Genomic DNA, 16,522 nt, shown 5'->3' on the forward strand with positions numbered 1-16,522 from the left:
AAAAAGGCCAAACCTGAACAGAATCGATCTCACTCTGCCTGCGCTTTGTTGCAGCGTCCGAGTCACTCAAGCGTCTTCTGCAGTTCCCCGATTGCTGCAGAAGACGCTACTGACTTCAAACGAATGGCGTCGCACAACCTCTGAGAGTTCACAGGAGGACTATATATAAATATACAAAGACAAACGGTCTGTTCACAAAGTGTGGCTCATTATTAGTGGTTTACCAACAAAACAATGTTCGCAGCTTCATTGCAGTGTTTTCGCACTCAGTCTTTGTGTCCACGCCTCTTTGAGGGTGGTTACCGTCTCGATGCGATGAACGAACTGGGGATCTCTGATACCACGGCCAATCCATCAGGAGCATTCAAAAAACTCCACTGGACACGCCTTGTCATCTTACGCCTCTCTGAAAGCCATCTCATGTCATTCACAATGCTCCTCAATGTGAAGATACAGCTAGGCAGCGCATTCCCCAGGCAGTTCATACTGCGCAGTATGCACCTTTCACTCCTACCAGCACCTTGGTGTTGCTAGACGACAAGGCTGTGAGTCCTCATACCACGCATCACAAGAGTGAAGACCAAAACAACATGACTAGTTCTTGCAGTCATGCTTCGCGCGATTTCTCCCTCTCCTCCCCTTTCTCCATGCTGGGCATTGCCAGGTCTTCCGATCAAAGATTTTCAAACCAAAAAAAGGCTCATCAATATCCCTTCGAGCAACATCAGATTCATCAATACCCCATTCGGCACAGCCCTCTATCCTCAGCGGCATAGAATTGCAAGGTTATCTTTTCTAAGAGTTGTCCCGTTGCCGAATTTGCAATTGCGGTTTCAAAACGAAACATGTCATTCAGAGTCTCCATCAGAAATCTGGGCAATGCCTACGCCCCAGCAAGTAAAACCAGCCCGCGTGGATAATCGAAACTGACAGTATCATGCAGATAATTCTTGCCGGGTTTCTCGCTGGGACTGCAACCGTGACTGCAGAAGATGAGGATATGAGTCTATCCAGTCAATGCCTGGGTCGCGAGCCATCCACGGGGAAGAAGTCAGATGTTGGATATATAACTTGTGCAAAGGCCATCACTCCTCTTCCTCGTCCAGTGGAGCAATCCAATTTATTGCAAGTGAGTAGCGTTTTCCATGGCGCAACAAACAAACAGAGACACACACGTGACATTGGAGTTGTTCAGAGCATCTGTTATGCTTGTGTCTGGAAGCAGGCAAAAGAGGAGAAGAAGGAGGTCATTGCCTTTCATGTCCAGCAACAGGAGGATCCAGAAACCTTAAGTACCTTGTCAGGGATGTTCAGGTTTGGTCGAGCAGGAAGGCAATTCTGATCAAATACAGATCCTTGTGACGAAGCAGACTGGGGGTTAGTGCCACCTACTGCGACGAAGCTCCAGAGCAAGTCTAGGTATAGATGTTGGCTTGGGCATCAGATTCACCTTCGACTCAGCCCTCTACCATCTACGATCAGTCCCCCTAGAACACCAGGAGTGCATGAAGCAGGCGGAATCTGGGTCATTGGTCCAACAAAGTGACGAAGGAGAGGTGTCACCGGCGCTCCCTGAAAAAGATGAACATCTCGCTCCTGGAGAAGCCGCTGTATCTGGCGCGGAAGCAGAGGAAGAAGACAGCGACACTTCTCTGTCTCCTGATGACAGCAATCCTGCCATTTCAACCAGGATTGCGTCAACGTCAACTGCTGGAACCTCTGACCACACTCACAAGCAGAATGTGGAGATCGAAAAGAGACTCGTGGCGAAGAAGCAACAAGTTATCATTGATCAGTTGCAAGAAGGCCTTGAGGAGGAGCAAGACTTATCGCAAAGTCTCTATTTACAGCTTAACAGCTATGAGCGTGAGACCAAGGTCCTTCAAGATGAGCTGACGCAAGCTAGGATCCGGCTTGCCTAGTACGAGGAGCAGTCCGACGACAAGGATGTCAAAATAGGAGTCTTGAAGCGTCAAGTGGCTGCAAGAGATGAACAGCTGGTCAGTGTGAAGTCCAAAGCTGCCGTTACAGCACAGCAACTCGAACGTCTCCTGCAGAACCTCGTTATCATCAGTAACCGATAACTCCTTGTCGAGCTGGATCGGTCCAACTACCAAGCTCAATATTATTATGAGCAAGCTCTCTTGTTTGAACGAAGTGCACACGCAGCGGGGCTGGCGCGGAGTAATTTAGAGACTCGGTTGACGCAGCAAGAGAAAGAATTCCAAGGTTTCTGCGCTCAATTTGATGAAAATCTCGATCATGCAGGCGACACCATATCGGGAGATGTTCGAAGATCAATGATCAAAAGATGACCCTGATCGTATCGACCCCTTGTCAAGCTAGTCCCTATCACGTATAGCAGGGGTTGCATCAAGTTAGCGAGGCTGATGAGGCTGAGCAGCTATGAGCCCATTACCAACATGGCAGAGTTAAAAGAAGATTTCGCGAAGAGTGATACGATTAAAGGTGGCAGCATCCACCCAGAAGAACATAGCACGATTAAGTTTATAAGTACTGGTTCCATGCCATGCCATCATGTTCGGGAAATACGACTGACTGTCTATTGAGCGAGATTGTGGATCAAGGCGGCGGCTTTAATTGGGACCCTCTCAACTTCGCTTTTACCGCAATCCTCAGCATCCTCGCATTGTTCGTCGCTACTCTTGCGTTGCTACAAGGGGTTCTCGCTGCTGGACCCGGGAGACTGAAAGCAAGCCAGAGTGTCATTGGGTTCATCTACGGACAAACAGCCCGGACGCGCTTCGACTGGACCGAATGGAGGTTTCGAACCACAGTCCAGGTTCCTATCATTGATCTACCTCAGATCATCTCTGCCTCTCGAAAATGGGATACTGAGTCCCGAGTCGAAAGGAATGCATCCGTACTCGGAAGAGGTCCGAGACTTCTGTATTGGATATTTACGTGCTCTTTGTTAAGGCATCAATCCGCGACGAATGTGGGTGAAGGTCAACACCGCAACACGACACGAAAGCCCCGCAAACGCCATCCTTTGCATCTGTTTAGATCCAAAGAAGACTCTAGCGATGTCGAGGCGTCTTTCTTGGAAGACAAGCCAAATGCCGGAGATGTGTCTGCGAGCTGGACCATGCTATTGCGGCATGTTGGTCTCGAAACCGTCAAACTACGAACCAGACTCTGTAAGACCGACCACCTTCCCGCAGATATCTCAGCGGCACCTGCATTTGCAACTATTGAAGCTCTCATGGTACTTGCGGTTCTTGCCGGCTGCACTTCGTGCTATGTCAGGCAAGATCTTCCACTGGCCAAAGGCCCCCAAGTACAAATAGTCTTGAGACAGCACCCCAGCTTAGGACTCGTGGGAACTTATCAAAGCTACAAAGAGCGACCTGAGTCAGACTATCTCTCGTTGGAGCAAACGCGTTGGGCTTGTCTCGAGGCACTTGGCCACATTCGTTTCTTGCAGCAACCATTTCTGGAGATAAGATGCCTTCCGAAAAGTCAGATCGATGTGAGGACCAATCTGACTGCCTTGCTAAAGACCCTGGAACATCAGGATCAATGCGGTCATGAGATATGTACGGGCCATGTCAAATCTCTAGGCGCATCATCACAATTTCTAATGCGCCATGACAGCTACTTACAATCTATATTGTTGGTGTTACTCTTTGCTGACAGACCTCGAGCTACCACATTATTTCCGCTCCGGCTATTCCAGTACTATGAACATGTTCACTTATTGATCAAAGGTAGTCCGAGCTGGAGTGAGGAGCCTTTGAATGTTATCGAGGCGCTGAAGCTCTTGCCTGGTGATGGAAAGGGTCTGCTGTTGTTCAAATGTCGTCCATCTCGGCGCGATGTTGCCGTTGATCCTCGACATTCTAAGGTTGAGGACCATCACTTCAAACCAAATTACTTAAACATAGGTATGCAACAGCTCATCGATGACCATTTTGCTGGCACCACTCAGCAAACTTGGTTCGGCCCCATTGTCTCCCCAGGACAAAGTGCGCCTTTGAGAGCATTCCCATTCAGCCCTGCACAGCCAGTGCCAGAGACTCAGAACCCCCAGCTGTTTTCGGCCACAGATGGTGATCTATTGGTATCTGCAGACGCACTAGAGTTGTGTTTTCAGTGGAGAAGCGGTGCACAATATCTCAACGACCTGACTCTTTCTGAGAAAGTAGAAGCTCGAAAATGGATTGCCTGGCAACTAGCCACCGTCGACTCTTGGTTAAGAGAGCATGGAGGCCAAGATTCTTTGTGTGCGGCGATGAATCTACTGGCCAAATTATACATTACAGCAAGAGATACGTTTAAAGTACGGGACGGCCGCTCTCATCACCTGCTTGCTATTCTGGACAGTGAAGAGGCATTAGAACCAACATCTGCCGAAGCTCGAGGCCACGATCTTGGTGGCGATTTTGCGAGACGAGACGATACACAGGCGGATCTTTACCAACCGGGCGAAGAACGGAGGCTCAGTGCCGATGAAGGATTGAATGCCGATGTTTCTGATCACGCTCTGCTTGAATGGTATCCGGAAACGACCAAAGAGGGCTCGGAGGAGGAATTTCAGGAAACCATGCGCATGTCTTCGAGTAATGAGGACGACTCTTTGAGTCATTGTTTGCGAGAACCTCGCGAAGACGAGGGATATGTCATGTCACGTTTCGCAAAGCACTTGAGACGTTGTCGTCGATGTCCGGATCTTCATGATATGCACCTTCAAAATGGTTCAGGACTCTGCGATAGAGGTTTGGTGTACGCACGTGAAGTTGCACGATACGTGTACCCGCGCAGTGGACGACCCTTTTCAGTCATTGATAAGAGAAATGAAGAAGATGTTGAGCTTATTCTTGAAGAAGCTGTGTCCGATGCAATTCTGTCACTATTGTTTGCATTTGAACATGGTCTTTGGTTGGAACTATTTCAACAAGACGAAGAGGATGAGCAATCGCCACCTCGGCCTCCTGAGGCAGGTTTCCCATACCCATCCCGGAGGGCATCACAGGTACGAGGCCGAAAGACTTCGACTCCTCCTGTTGACGATGCAGGAGCGAGACGTTCACAATCTCGTGAACGGATGAGACCAATGTGGCGACCTAAGAGTCGACTCGAGGCGATGGAGACACTTCTTCTGTTCCGCGCTATGCTATACGCTGCTCTAGCCAGCACTGCAATGGACAGCAGCGATATACTGGAGATGAAGGACCGGGATGAGATTGTACAGGTTTTGTAGAGTATGGCATGCAACTGAAAGCGAAAAAGAACCTACCTAAGGTAGCGGGAAGAACAGCACATAGCAATGATGGTATGGCGTTGGTATTAATGCTCTGCCGTATAGTAATGGACCACCGTAGACTTGGCGTTTGACCGTGAGCTCACAATTTGTGGAGTTGTCGATGTGTCCAAAAGAATGAAGTGGTTGTAGCTTTCAGGGGACCAACGCTTCCTACTTTCTCTCTTCCTTCTCTCCCTCTTCTTCGTCTTCTCAAACGCCACTTCGACCGCTCTCTACCACTCGGAGAGCCGATCAATACCTCAACTGCCCGTCCTGCGCAACACCCGCAGTCACCATGAGCGGCCGTACGTGCTACCAACCTCTCCGCACGCGTGAAATGCTAACAGGAGCAATCAGTTCGATTTCTTGACCTGATCAAACCCTTTACGCCCCTCCTCCCGGAGGTGGCAGCACCCGAGTCCAAAATTCCCTTCAACCAGAAGTTGATGTGGACAGGAGTAAGAGTCGCGACCAGACGCGCAGGAAGAACAACACGACTGACAAAGAGGACAGTGTACACTTTTGATCTTCTTGGTCATGAGTCAAATGCCTCTCTACGGCATTGTCTCCTCTGACACGTCCGATCCTCTTTACTGGCTGCGTATGATGTTGGCTAGTAATCGAGGAACGCTGATGGAGTTGGGTACCACACCCATCATCTCATCCGGCATGGTCTTCCAGGTATGTGAACACGCGACCGTCTGCGGGAGAATTCTTACCAACAACGCGTTAGCTCCTTGCCGGTACTCACCTCATCGATGTCAACCTCGATCTCAAGTCCGACCGAGAACTCTACCAGACTGCGCAAAAGCTGTTCGCCATCATCCTCTCCTTTGGCCAAGCCTGCGTCTTTGTCCTCACCGGCCTCTACGGCCAGCCAAGTGACCTTGGTGCTGGTATTTGCCTCCTCTTGATCGTTCAGCTGGTCATTGCTGGTTTGGTTGTCATCCTTCTCGATGAGTTGTTGCAAAAGGGCTATGGTCTTGGATCTGGAATCTCGTTGTTCATTGCAACAAACATCTGCGAGTCGATCATCTGGAAGGCATTCTCCCCCACCACGATCGACACCGGACGCGGAAAGGAATTTGAAGGCGCGGTCATTGCTCTCTTCCATCTGCTCGTCACCTGGCCAGACAAGACCCGCGCTCTGCGTGAGGCCTTTTACCGACAACACCTACCTAACGTCATGAACCTATTGGCCACTTTGACCGTCTTCGCGGCGGTCATCTACCTCCAAGGCTTCCGTGTCGAGATCCCCGTCAAGTCCTCCCGCCAACGTGGCATGCGCGGCTCGTACCCTGTCCGTCTCTTCTACACCTCCAACATGCCCATCATGCTGCAATCGGCTCTCGCATCCAACATCTTCATGATCAGCCAAATGCTCTACACTCGCTTCTCGGACAACTTGTTGGTCAAGCTCATCGGTACCTGGGAACCAAGAGAAGGATCCTCTCAGCTCTACGCTTCCGGTGGTGTCGCCTACTACATGTCTCCCCCTTTGAGCTTCCGTGACGCTCTCCTCGACCCGATCCACACCGTCATCTACGTCACCTTTATCATCGTCACCTGTGCGGTCTTCTCCAAGACCTGGATCGAGGTTTCCGGTTCGGCTCCCCGCGACGTCGCCAAGACTCTCAAGGAACAAGGTCTCGTCATGGCTGGACATCGTGAGCAGAGCATGTACAAGGAGCTCAAGCGTGTCATCCCCACTGCCGCCGCTTTCGGTGGTGCTTGTATCGGTGCTCTCTCTGTTGCAAGTGACATGCTTGGTGCTTTGGGCAGTGGTACTGGTATTCTTCTGGCCGTCACCATCATCTACGGATACTTTGAACTCGCAGCGAAAGAAGGTGATTTCGGTCAGAATCTCAAGGGGCTTATCGCCTAGATTTAGGCCGGAATCTTGTGCTCTTTAAGTAGTTTGGAAGTTGTCTCAGCATATATTAAAGCAATACCTTGGGGGGTTGTGGTGATTCTTTTGGCAAGGTGCGTTTGTCCAACAATGTATCATGATGACAAACAACCAAGGTGATAAAAAAAGTAGTTGCCTTTTATTTATGCATAGCAAGGGATCCAGTTGGGAAAAGCTCAGGAAGGTCGATAGCATAAAGATAAAAACAAGGCCATGTACAGTAAGATGTAAGACTTTGACTACGATTTCTGTACCGATTTGACGAGAAAATCTAAAAGGTATTCCAAGTCCAGTTTCAGGAGCTTTGTGTTTGCAAAGGGCTTCTATCCACTCTGACGAGCTTTCCCTTTGCATACAGGCTATATAGTACGTGTTAGGCGACTTGGGTACTCTGTGTGTATTGTTTGTACTGTGTTGAAATAGCATATACTATTCGATCCGCGTCAGTTCCAAGTGTGCCTTGTTTTTGCTATTCTTTTCTCTTCTTTTCTTCTTTCTTTTTTGAGAAAAGAAACAAATGTCCTCAAATCCCGGCCCCTTTTGTGCGTGACGCGGGATGAGCGCCTAGGTGTTTAAAAACCTCAAGTCCTATAATCACCGTTGATGGTGACGTACTCGTGGCTGAAATCACAGAACCAGTACTTGGCCTCTTGGTCGCCGGTGCCCAGGTCGACGACGATCTCCAGGTCCTCGTCCTCGAGCAGCCGGGCGGCGCGGTCCTCGTCGACGGCCTCGGGCTCGCCGTTGACGAGGAGGTCGAGGACACCTTCGTCCTTGGACTTTGAGGTTTCCGCAGGGACGAAACTGACGTTGGTCTTGCCAGGGACGACGGCGTCGGGCGAGATGCCGGGGGTGTAGCCGATGGCGCAGAGGATGCGACCCCAGTTGGCGTCCTTGCCGTACAGGGCCGTCTTGACGAGCGGCGAGCGGGCGATGGTGCTCGCGATGGCCTTGGCGTCGGCGTGCGACGGCGCCCGGCGGACGGTGACCTGGACGAATTTGGTCGCGCCCTCGCCGTCGCGCACGACGAGCTGGCTGAGCCGTTGGGCGAACGACGTCAGGACGGACGCCATGGCCGCGTAGTCTTGGTCGGACGGGTCGTCGGAGACGGCCGGGGCGTCCGGCGAAGGGGAGGCCGCTCCGTTGGCGAGGAGTGCCACCGTGTCGTTGGTGCTCGTGTCGCCGTCGATGGAGATGGAGTTGAAGGACTTGTTGACCGCGTCGGTGAGGAGGGACTGTGCGGCGCCCGGGGAGATGGGCGCGTCGGTACACAAAATCCCCAAGAGGGTCGCCATGTTGGGGTGGATCATGCCTGCTCCCTTGGTCATGCCGGCCAGCGTGTACTGTGTCCCCCGGTGCGAGGCCGAGGGGAGCGTGAATGTCGTGCTGAGGAGTTTGGGGAACGTGTCGGTCGTGCAGATGGCCTTCGCCGTGGTGAGCCAGGCGTTGTGGTCGTTGTCGAGGTTTTGGTAGGCCGTGGGGATCCCGGCGAGGATTTTCTTGATCGGTAGGCGTTGGCCTATCACTCCCGTCGACATGACCAGACTGGTCGATCCGAGATTGTCGTCCTCTGGCTGGGACGATTGTTGGAACTGTGCGGTGGCCGTGTCGGACATGGCTTGGGCGTCCTCCATACCACCTTTGCCCGTGACGGCGTTTGCACATCCCGAGTTTATGATGATGCTGCGAAGGTTGGCGCCGCCTCGAGATTGAAGAACCGCTTTGCTGATCTGCACGGGCGCCGCTTGGAATTTGTTTGTGGTGAAGACGGCGGCGGCCGAGGCTGGAGTGTCGGATGTTATAAAGGCAAGATCTGGTTTGGACGTGTTGGAAGCCTTCACACCCACATGTGTGCCGCTCACACGGAAGCCTTTGGGATACGTGCCCGAGGTCGGAACATACTTGAGCTTGTTGGCAGGAATAGAGGAGTCGACCGGGGCGGAATAATTGCGAATGAACGTCCTCACCATGGACCTGGCAGGGGAATGAGATGCCATGATGGAGATGCGCCGAGGGGAATGAGAGCTGCGAGTGTTTCCGACTTGTTCGACTTGCTCGACTTGCTTCGCTATATCGTCGAGCTTCTTACCGAGCTTGTCGTCGGTGGAAATGATAGTACTTTCAAAACTTCAACCGGTCAGAGTGGCCTCTGGAAAATCGCAGTCCTTCAGACTGACAGTGTCCTTGTGTATATAATCACACTCTTTTCCACAATTTCGATCAGATCCCTTGTCCGCTTGTCCAGGGAGCTTCAACAAGTAGTGCCGATAACTCAGAGAAAGAGATGAGCTAGCGAGTCGTTGAGTGTTGAGTCATTAGCAAACAAGAACCACCTTCAGAAATTCTCTTGCCGAGATGTGAGAAGTTCTTTTTTTGTTTATCTCTCATTCATGCAGTGAAGAACGAAAATAGTCTGAGTCACCGCATAGTGTGTTCGGTTGATGACTCGACTGTCTCTCGCATCGGCGTCGCTCGATTTTATTTATTAGTGCTGGTCATTTGAAATGCGACGCCAATCAACTTGGCCGATTTGCGGAGAAGGAACTTCATATGACAGCCTCGTCGCCTCGTCGCGTTTCCATGTAACCAAAGGGATATCGTAGCCCCGGCCTGGTGTTTGCACTGAAATCAACATGCAAAATGAGCATGTAGTCCTCAAAGTTACTCCCGAATGAACCTCTGAAGTTTTCATGTCCATGTATCCATCATGGCAAAACGAAAACATGCAGAACCATCTCCCTCTCCTGAAGTGGCCGAAACGCCTTCGAAGCGCCGAAGAAAGACCACCGAAGCAAGTTTAACAAACGGCGTACACCGTGATGAAGATGCCGCACCATCGCCCAAGAAACAAGAGACCCCATCTCGAAGAAAGAGGAAATCTGCAGCGGATCTAATACAAGAGGAGGAAGATCTCGAAAATGGCAGCCCGACACCCAAAACCAACGGTCGCACATTGTTCTCGACGCCACGACGGAACAAAGCTGGCGCTACGACCCCTTCAAAGTCCAAAGCAGATCGTTCGGCCCGTCGCAAGAGCGCTCAAGCTATTGCCCTGGCCCAGGACGAAGACGAAGATCAGGATGACTGGGACGGTCAGGCCGCGCTGGCAAGGGAGATTCTAGAAGACGATGACCACGAACGTCTTGTCGCAGCAGATCAACCAGACGGAGAAGGAGAAGGACAAGAAGCCACAACACCTACACAGACACCATCTCGAGGTCGTGGTCGTCCGAAGGGCGCAAAGAACAAACGCTCACCCACACCCGAAGGCAACATACCTCCTGAAGAACGGTATTTCTTTCAGAATCGTGCCGGTCCGCCTCAGATCTCCAGCAACAAATTCACGTCCGTCAAACTGCTCACGCACGAAGACTACTTTGAGAACATCCAGACCTTCAAAGACCCCCACGAAAGCCACATATCACATCTGATGAGGCTGCACACCCGATCGTTCGCACAGTGGCAGTTTGAGCTTTCCCAAGGCTACGGTCTATGTCTGTACGGATACGGCAGCAAGCGCGGACTGGTCAACAAGTTCGCAGAACACATGTACACCCAACTGTCCCTCAAGGGCGGGACGAAACCGAAAATCGTGATCGTCAACGGATACACACCCAAACTCAACATCCGCCACATCCTGAACACGGTCGGGAGTGCAATCACGGGTGAGGACTCGACGCTCCGACTCGTGGGTCAACCGCACGAAATGCTCGACACACTCTTCACCCACCTCGGCGAACCCGTGGTGGTCATGATCAACTCGATCGACGCCGCGCCCCTGCGTCGAAGCGGCGTGCAATCCGTTCTCGCCCGCCTCGCCGGACACGAAATGATATCCTTCCTCGCGACTGCGGACAGCCCGAGCTTTGCAACAATGTGGAATTCCAGTCTCCTCGATCAGTTCCGGTTCGTGTACCACGACTGTACGACTTTCGCTGGCTACGATGCCGAGATTAATGTGGTCGATGACGTCCATGAACTTCTCGGTCGGAAGAGGACGCGCATCGGGGGTAAAGAAGGTGTCGGGTTCGTTCTCAAATCCCTCCCTGAGAACGCACGCAATCTATACAAGTTGCTGCTTTCGGAAATTCTGGTCATATTGGCTGAAGGTGGTGGTGTCGGCGGCAGCTACGGCGACGATGAAGACGACGCTGGGCCGGGATCAAAACGTGGACGAGGAGGAGGAGGAGGAGGAGGACCAAACAGAGCAGGAGTTGAGGGGGCCGGCAGCGCAGACGAGGTCGGCGTCGAGTATAGGGTATTGTACCAAAAGGCCAGCACGGACTTTATATGTTCGAGTAGCATGAACTTTCAATTCTTGTTGAAAGAGTTTCACGATCATCAGTTGATAACGAGCCGGAGGGACGCGACGGGTACGGAGATGTTGGGTGTCCCGTTGGGGAGAGACGAGATGGAAGCCGTCTTGGAGGATCTCTCTGGATGATACTACGAAACGCTCCCGATATAGATATATGTATACACGCTGGTACTCCTTAGATAGTGCGAAAATACAGATAGGTGGTGTCACGAAAAATCCACCTTACGTGGAAAAGCAAGTAAGTAATTAGGCTGAAAACACCTGCATACCAGATAGTCACAAAGCCAAGCTGATATCGTTCACACGTATACTGGCAACTTCGGAGATGGGGTGTGTCACCAAAATGGAACTTCAAGTGTAATAGGTCGTCTGTACATAACTTTTTGATTTCCTGGAAAGTGTGTGGGTGTTTTGACAAAGAGTGCGAGACCTGGAACAAACTCATACCTCGCAGCAGAGTATCCAGGCGCAAGCACGAATAACCCATTCCTTGCTGGCTTGAGCGTTCAACCTTTTCAACCAGATTCGCTGATGCTGTTTCTTTCTTTCCCATATCCAAGTACGCCAATTCTTTTGTCGTTGTGCCGTTGTTGGTCAGAGGGTGACACTCTCCCCTACCATATCGCTCTTTCCACATCATGACTCGGGGTGAAGACTGAACATGTAAGAGGAAGCACGGAGTCCAAGATTTCCTCTTGGTTGATGTTTCTACCACCCTCTCCCGGCCAACTTTTCGTCGGCCTTCATGGTCCCACAGTTGATGCCGACCATGGCCTCGCCCAACCCGGAACTGCACTCGGCCAGGACTTTGGCGTCGCGGAAGTGCGTCGTGGCCTGGACGATGGCCTTTGCCCTCTTGGCGGCGTTTCCGCTCTTGAAGATGCCGCTGCCGACGAAGACACCGTCGCACCCCAGCTGCATCATCAGCGCGGCGTCGGCGGGGGTGGCGATGCCGCCGGCGGCGAAGTTCACCACGGGCAGCCTGCCCAGCTGGGCCACCTGCTTCAGCAGGACGGGGTCGACCTCGATCTCCCTCGCCATGGCGCGCAGCGCCCCCTCGCCCTCGGCCAGCGCGGCCTGCGCCCTCGCGATCTCCTTGTTCACCGTGCGCATGTGCTTGACGGCCTCGACGACGTCGCCCGTGCCGGCCTCGCCCTTGGTCCGGATCATGGCCGCGCCCTCGGCGATGCGCCTCAGGGCCTCGCCCAGGTTGCGGCACCCGCACACAAAGGGGACCTTGAACCCGCCCTTCTCGACGTGGTACGTGTCGTCGGCGGGCGTGAGCACCTCGGACTCGTCGACGTAGTCCACGCCCAGGGCCTCGAGGATCTGGCACTCGACGAAGTGCCCGATCCGGGCCTTGGCCATGACCGGGATCGTCACCGCCGCCTGGATCTCCTTGATCAGCTGCGGGTCCGACATGCGAGCCACGCCGCCGTCCTTGCGGATGTCTGCGGGCACGCGCTCCAGGGCCATGACGGCGCACGCTCCCGCCTCTTCAGCTATGCGGGCCTGTTCGGCATTCACGACGTCCATGATCACGCCTCCCTTGAGCATCTGCGCCAGGCCGGCCTTGACGGTGAAGGAAGAAGTGGTGGCGGAGGCGGAGGCGGAGGAGGAAGACGCCGTGGCGAAGGCGGACGCAGAGGTGGTAGGTACCGACATGGTGCTGTTGTCACCCATTTTTTTTTCAGGCGGGAAAAAAAAGGGTAAAGGAGGGAGTGATGATCTAGAAAATGATTCGCAGAGTTGTGAGCGCAGAAAAAGATATATACAAAGTACGCGAGTATCGGAGTCTTTTGAGTCACCAACTCCACACAAGAATGTTTGGGAACTGAGAATTGCCCAGGTAGGAAACTAAGATATGTACGGAGAATGAGTTGTTAAAGCCCAGAGAACAGAGCGATGGAAGCCGACAATATCCGAAAGTCAAGCCAATAAGGAACGTCTGAAGCTCCCGATCACGCCTTGAGACATAAGACTTTCTTACATGGCTTGGAAGTAGAAAAAAAAATGCCTACGAGTAATACGGATACCCAATACTCCGTAATCAATGTACGTGTAATAAGAAGTGAGAGACGGACGCGACGGAGTAACGACATGTTCCCCGCATCGACTCTACATACTGTATTACAATATTAATACACATTTCTTCGCCTTTCATTCTCCCCCTCGCATCTCCTTCCACTCGTGTCGATGCCTACTAGAAATGGGCACACAGAGCAAGTCTGCCGAGATATATTAGTCTGCTTAGTCAACCAAGAACCCCTCTATTGGGCGGGGGATTTGGGTCATGTGGGTCACGATGGCTCCTCAACCGGGGGACGTTTGAAGCTCCCTTCGCCCTCTGCTCGTTCTGCCGTTGATAAGGGATTCCTGGAAAGGAAGCTTAATTATGTTCATTCGCCGGAGATGCGGATAGCCTTGACAAGTCTAACAAGTTTGACCGGGCATCGGAATGATCGATCAATCCATTTGTGTGGAGTGAGAGAAGGAGAGGGAGGAAAACAAATTCCCCCAGACGAAACCCGATTCATACCTGACGTACCTTGATCAGGAAACTTACTTTGCATACGAGTTGGATTTGTTTTGCTTTGCCCGCTTTCTCCCCCTCTTTTGCTCAAAGGAAAATACACACACACACACACACACATCACATCACATCATGACCAGGACTCTTGAGCTTCTCGATGCGTTGCTTGGAGATCTGTGTCTGTCGGAACTGCAAAGAAACACACTGTGAGTCGGCTTGGCAAAGTTGCAGGTTGTCTGGAGTTGCCACGACCATGTCACCGTGTTCCGAGGAGCTGGTGTGCAGGTTCAACAACGACGACGGCATCCACGCGGCCCTCGACAAGAACACCACATCTTCAACCTCGATAGCGGACCTGTCAGAGGACATCTTCTTGCTGGTCCTGAGGGACTTGTCCGCTTGGGACCTCGTCAGTTGTCAGCGAGTGTGCAGTTCGTGGCGCTCCGCCTTCAGCAGAGAGGGATACATCAGACTCGTGCTGCAGAATTACCCGCGGACGAGAGAGATCAGGTCGCTACCCAGGAGCGCACTCAATTTCAACTCTTCCTTCCGACCCTCCTCTCTCGGGTGGCAAGAGCTGCTCCTCTTGATCGCGACGCGGTACAGGAACCTCTCCAGGGGCACGGCGAGGCAGGTGCTCAGATACCCCATGGCCCCCCTCGAACAGCACGGCGACTGGTACAGCGTCGGCCAGTGGGAGTACCACGAGAGTCAACCCGGAGGCCGTCTGTACTACGAGACCGCCGCCATCCACCTGAGCAAGCTCGGGGCCAAGCCTTACCTGTTCAGGCCGACCATGTGGTCGTACGACGACGGACTCTTGGTCTACGCCCCTTCCTCGCGGTGTCTCGGCGACAAGGGGTACTTCCCCGAGACGCTCAGCCTCTTGGACCTGTCCACCGGGCGGCAGTGTCCCGTGCCTTTTAGCAACGAGGGCAAGATCATCCGCAACCTCCGGCTCAAAGACCGGACCTTGATCATCGAGTGGGCCGAGAAGGACCCCTTTCACAACCTCAACGCCATGGAACAGGTCAACCGGCACTTTGCAAACTGTTTCGACGTCCGTCGCCGAGGCGGCGGCGGCGACGACGACCACGAGCCGTGGGAGGTGTGCTGGCGGTCCGAGTGGAAGATGCACTTCCTGGGCCTCCCGCCCAACTACCACGACCGGTTCTTCTCCACCCACGACTCGACGCACTACGCCGTGTACTTTTGGCAGCCGAACCGGAGCATGTACACGGGGGACGAGGAGCTGCCGATCGAGTCCCTGTCGGTGTGGGACATTTCCCGCCGGTCGCCCTACCGGCCGTCGACCGACCCGTCCGGCAGGTTCCGCCCGCCCGACCACCACCGCCGCCGCGACGGCCCCCGCGTCGTGTCGAGGTTCTCCTTCACCGACATGGACTTTGTGGGCGTCCGGCAGCACGCCAGCATCGCGCTGATGTCCCTCCGGGTCGACTCGGGCACGAGGTCCCTGACGGTGCGGGAGAACGTCAACGTCGCGGGGCAGGGCTACTTCGACCCGGCCGAGCGGCTGTGGTGCGCGAGGACGACCACGTTCCCGTTCGAGGGGCAGGGCCCCCGGCTGTACCGGGAGTGGGACGGGAACCTCCCGCCCTACCGGGGCCACTGCAGCATGGAGAGCGCCGACGTGGAGGAGAGCGAGCGTTGGTTCCTCCCCGTCATGGACGTGGTCGACGCCGACGCCGGCGTCCGGATGAGCCTGGTGGAGACGTGCTTCTCCGGCCAGAGCGTCGAGAACAGACTGGTCGTCAGGTTGAAGGTGACGGGTGCCGCCGACACCACCACCGCCGCCGCCGCCGTCGACGAATGGGTCACGTTGGAGGATCAGCTCGCCGCAGAAGTCAGCGCCATGGGGAGGATCGCGGGCGACGAGCGGTGGCTGGTCGGACAGAATGACCGCATGGAGATTGTGGTGTTGAAATTTTGACTTCACTCACACACACACACGCCGAGACTTGATGATCCATCACATAGCAGGACAAAGGAGATGTCCGGGAAGTAAGGAAATTTTTGTTGTACCCCCCAAAGCCCAGGCCAGTCCAGTATGTATTCGAGCGACAACAAAGTGATTGTACAGGTTGCGACGAGGGACCCCCCTGACAAAAACAACCCTAGGTATAAATATCCTTTTTGATTCTCTTTCTTACATTCCAAATCATAAACCCTGAGGGATTCTCTAATCCACAAGATGGGTTCCCATGTCTTCTTTTCACCACCATAAAAATGTATCTGTTCGAATTTAGACAAACCTCAGTCGAAGCTCCCAACATGGTAAAACTGTATGTACCTCGAGGTACGTAGTATACAAGTACGGAATTACTCCCAAAGGTAATAATCGTGCCTGCGCGGTCCTTTGGTGAGCCCCGCAGTCAAAGATAAGTTGCCCTCCCCCCCCCCCCTCCCACCGATACATTCCCGTTTTTTGTGTAAGAAGGATCCCGCTTAATCATTCAACCGGAAACCTCCCTACGT

At 53.3% G+C, this 16,522-nt stretch overlaps 6 protein-coding genes across 6 annotated transcripts; 4 read left to right on the plus strand and 2 right to left on the minus strand.

Annotated features, from left to right (window-relative positions):
- Positions 1-2,569: 2,569 nt before the first annotated feature.
- Positions 2,570-5,419, plus strand: PV06_09338 (uncharacterized protein). The gene is made up of 2 exons (XM_016410774.1): positions 2,570-3,560; positions 3,619-5,419. Exon 2 carries the CDS (start codon positions 3,911-3,913, stop codon positions 5,222-5,224), a length of 1,314 nt encoding a protein of 437 aa, XP_016258581.1. The 5' UTR covers positions 2,570-3,560; positions 3,619-3,910; the 3' UTR covers positions 5,225-5,419.
- PV06_09339 (protein transporter SEC61 subunit alpha) lies at positions 5,413-7,501 on the plus strand. Its single transcript, XM_016410775.1, has 4 exons — positions 5,413-5,571; positions 5,624-5,724; positions 5,780-5,947; positions 6,000-7,501. Exons 1-4 carry the CDS (start codon positions 5,562-5,564, stop codon positions 7,149-7,151), a joined length of 1,431 nt encoding a protein of 476 aa, XP_016258582.1. The 5' UTR covers positions 5,413-5,561; the 3' UTR covers positions 7,152-7,501.
- Positions 7,502-7,699: 198 nt separating this feature from the next.
- On the minus strand, positions 7,700-9,387 carry PV06_09340 (glutamate N-acetyltransferase/amino-acid acetyltransferase). Its single transcript, XM_016410776.1, has one exon. It carries the CDS (start codon positions 9,170-9,172, stop codon positions 7,757-7,759), a length of 1,416 nt encoding a protein of 471 aa, XP_016258583.1. The 5' UTR covers positions 9,173-9,387; the 3' UTR covers positions 7,700-7,756.
- Positions 9,388-9,777: 390 nt separating this feature from the next.
- PV06_09341 (uncharacterized protein) lies at positions 9,778-11,668 on the plus strand. Its single transcript, XM_016410777.1, has one exon. It carries the CDS (start codon positions 9,883-9,885, stop codon positions 11,617-11,619), a length of 1,737 nt encoding a protein of 578 aa, XP_016258584.1. The 5' UTR covers positions 9,778-9,882; the 3' UTR covers positions 11,620-11,668.
- On the minus strand, positions 11,614-13,413 carry PV06_09342 (pyridoxine biosynthesis protein pyroA). The gene has a single exon (XM_016410778.1). It carries the CDS (start codon positions 13,174-13,176, stop codon positions 12,202-12,204), a length of 975 nt encoding a protein of 324 aa, XP_016258585.1. The 5' UTR covers positions 13,177-13,413; the 3' UTR covers positions 11,614-12,201.
- Positions 13,414-13,608: 195 nt separating this feature from the next.
- PV06_09343 (uncharacterized protein) lies at positions 13,609-16,219 on the plus strand. The gene has a single exon (XM_016410779.1). It carries the CDS (start codon positions 14,184-14,186, stop codon positions 15,975-15,977), a length of 1,794 nt encoding a protein of 597 aa, XP_016258586.1. The 5' UTR covers positions 13,609-14,183; the 3' UTR covers positions 15,978-16,219.
- The last annotated feature ends 303 nt before the right edge of the window (positions 16,220-16,522 follow it).

This window comes from Exophiala oligosperma, assembly GCF_000835515.1.
Source record: "Exophiala oligosperma strain CBS 72588 unplaced genomic scaffold supercont1.10, whole genome shotgun sequence".
In the NCBI taxonomy this organism is placed as follows: Eukaryota; Fungi; Ascomycota; class Eurotiomycetes; order Chaetothyriales; family Herpotrichiellaceae; genus Exophiala; species Exophiala oligosperma.